This window comes from Branchiostoma floridae, chromosome 4 (genome assembly GCF_000003815.2).
Source record: "Branchiostoma floridae strain S238N-H82 chromosome 4, Bfl_VNyyK, whole genome shotgun sequence".
Lineage (NCBI taxonomy): Eukaryota > Metazoa > Chordata > Leptocardii > Amphioxiformes > Branchiostomatidae > Branchiostoma > Branchiostoma floridae.
In genome coordinates, this window is record NC_049982.1 from 6300085 (window position 1) to 6303266 (window position 3182).

At 39.3% G+C, this 3182-nt stretch overlaps 1 protein-coding gene across 1 annotated transcript in view; it reads left to right on the plus strand.

The window, feature by feature from the left end:
* LOC118413133 (adapter protein CIKS-like) overlaps window positions 1-756 on the plus strand; it is a 13372-nt gene extending 12616 nt beyond the window's left edge. Inside the window, exon 7 of the mRNA XM_035816312.1 lies at window positions 433-756. Within this exon, the coding sequence (XP_035672205.1) occupies window positions 433-596 (164 nt within the window). The 3' untranslated portion in view covers window positions 597-756. The remainder of the gene's footprint in view (window positions 1-432) is intronic.
* Window positions 757-3182: the final 2426 nt, after the last annotated feature.

Genomic DNA, 3182 nt, shown 5'->3' on the forward strand with positions numbered 1-3182 from the left:
CACCGGAGTTTCTTTTACGATTTTTATATCCGGCACACAGCGCACACAAGGGATACAATTCCGCCCACAAAAGTACGCCGGAAAATCCAATTATACCAGTGAACAAAGGTTTCCAGCCAACTTCCCATAGATTTTAGATATAAACTTCTAGTTTAATAATGATGCACATTTTACTGGAACACAACATGAAATTTTGAGGTAGTCCTTCCAAATGCGCCCCGGCCAGCTTTTTTTAAAAGCTTTCTTGTTGTATCTGTACCTAATTGATTGTACCGGTACTGTATCGGTACGGTACACATCCCTACTAGTAACCTATTAACAAGTTAGCTGGTTGTTAATTTTATTCATTCAAAGCTTAAAGTTTGATCTTTTTGAAGCATTTTTCATTTCAGAAAGTGGGTGTAAATTTTGGTAATTTCTTATTCTTTGCAGGTTTTTCCCGTGACTGCGTTCCCAGATGGCTGCACAACACGACCATCTTCTACTGGCCCAAGGACATCCAGGACATCATGGCCAGGCTGAGACGGCGGGAGCGTTTCGTCACGCCTGCCATCGGGAAACCGCCATGCATCAGGCGAAACCCTGACCACACCTAACCTCCATACATACCCCTGCATCAGGCAAAACCCTGACCTTGCATAACCCCCATACATACCCCAGCGTCAGGCAAAACCCTGTTTTTTGGGTGTAGCGATTCTGCTTCTGGATCAGAAAGTTTGGAGTTTGAATCCCAGGCCAAGCAGCATGTGTTCTGAACCAGAGCAAGGAGGTTATATCTGTATATGTGATATAACCTCCTTGACCAGAGCTTGCTTCCTTCTAGACAGGGATGCTTTTGGAGGATACATCTGCCAATCTGTGCTGTGTCAAAGATATCCACTTTTACCCGCCACTGCTGTATTGTAACAAAATTGTGTAATCGCCCAAAGCTTAAGGTTTTGAAGACACAAGCTATTTGTCAGGTGAAATTTTTATTCACTAATTGCCTGACTGGCTTTTTAGAATGTGTAGAGTAACAAATTTTGTATGTACAGTCAAACCTGTATTAGGGGCCACCTCTGCAGAGGGGCCACCTGTCCATAGTGGCCACTTTTTGACGGTCCCTTGGGTATTTTATCTACAAGTTGCCACCTCTATACAGAGGCCACCTGTCTATAGTGGCCAAATTTGTCCGGTCCCTTGAGTGGCCGCTATAGACAGGTTTGACTGTACTAGCATGTAGTGGATTTAGGGTTTTTAACTCTGGATCTTTGAAAACAGGTGTATGAAATATCAATTTTAAAAAAGCTGATTGAGAAGTATACTGCAAACATAGACACCAGTGGTGTTTTAGACTAGTCAAGTTATTTTCATTTGCATTTTTGAACATACAGATACATTTGTATCTAATAGATGTATTTATAGACTTTTAACATATTACATGGTCCATGTAAAGTTTATCATGTACATTTTTAAACTTTCTTCATCATTGTTTTACATGAATATGATGAATATTCAAAAACTACTAGTAGGAACTCCATGAAACCACTTCTCATTGGCTTGGGTTTAACCAATCAGGTGGACTCCTGTTGGCCATGTGATCAGCATGGATTTTGATTGGACAGTACAAGCATGTCTACAGTTTATCCAGTATGTGTTCTTGTCAGTGAACCAACTACAAACGTTTACCACATCACAGGCCAGCAAGTTCCACACTTGCTGGGTACAACAGAGGAAGAACACATATTATGGTGATCATATGGTATACTTGTATGACTACACAGGTGCATGCATATGATCATAATACAAATGTAATATTGAATACATATATGGAATATATGTAGTCTAATGATATATACAGTGTATGTTGGCATAGATTCTTGCTTTGAGTATTATGTACCAGTCCAAGGGTCTTGCATCTCATTTATACAGTAAGTTTTTGAGTGTTTATGGGGATATTGCAAGAATTATCAGTTTTGCTGTACATGTCTATTTAGGCCACAGCAAGTAAATTTTATGGATGACATCCTCTTCAGACTGCAAAAATAGTGCAATAGGGCGAAAAAAAACAAGATGGGTGAAAAAAAAACAAGATGGCTACATATTCAAAAATAGGCACCATAAAGTTGTGATGAATGTTGTAACAAGAATTAACGGGACAAAACATGTTATCAGAGCCAACAAGGCATTCAATCCTGTATTCAAGACATGTTCTGGTGTGGTAAAAGTGACACTAGTGTGGTAGACTGGCATCACCAACAAAGTTGGTAACCACACTCATGGCTTCCATATTGGTGTCACTTTTACAACTATCCAATAAGTTTCATTTATACAACTACAGCCCTGGGTACCTCGCAAGTGTCACTTCTACAAGTACAATTATTAGGCTACAATACAACATATTTGCTCATTTTGGTACTTTATTGTCATGTTGACCATCCCTGCAGAAGAAAAAATTTCTTGTTTTTTTTTCTGAAATCAGGCGAAAATTAATGCGCGCGTTGATGTCATCCATAGAATTTACTTGCTATGGCCTTATGTATTGTTATGTATGTCTGATGAACTCCTCATGTAAGCTGGCTTGCAAGTTTTCTACAGTTATTAGAAAGCTTTATATACTATGTTATTCATAGAATATGGGTGTTGTAGTTGCGTAACTTTTATTTAAGTGAGATTCCGTGTGCGAGACTGTAATGTTGTGTTTTCAGGGGAAATTCAATTCAATTCAAGGCCTTCCTCCTTAAATGGTATTCCCTGAGCGCCCAGTATTGTATTTGCGTGACCCTTGATTTTATGATTCGAATGTGACGCATGATGTAAAAGAATGATTTCAAAGACAAAAAAAAAACTAAAAAGAATTAAATTAAGAAATGTATTTTGTCTACGATATTTGTTGAGGAATCTGTGAGATGACTAGGTTGCTTATCAGTCACTTGGGCAAGCTTGGTTGCATGTGTTGTGCAATCGTTGTACAATCAAGCAGGCTGTGACAGAACTAACCACTCACAAGGGTCTAAGACAGACATTTGTGTAATAAGACAGCTGAATAGTGCAGGAGATGTGCATGGCTGTCCCAAAAATGCCTGAAATTAGCGATCATATGACGATTGCGCTATGTATGTGACCATGCCTTTAGCAGTCACAGCCTTTTGTGTTAGCCTCCATAGCAGGCTCTTTGGGGCCTTTTTGGGCTCACAATACAC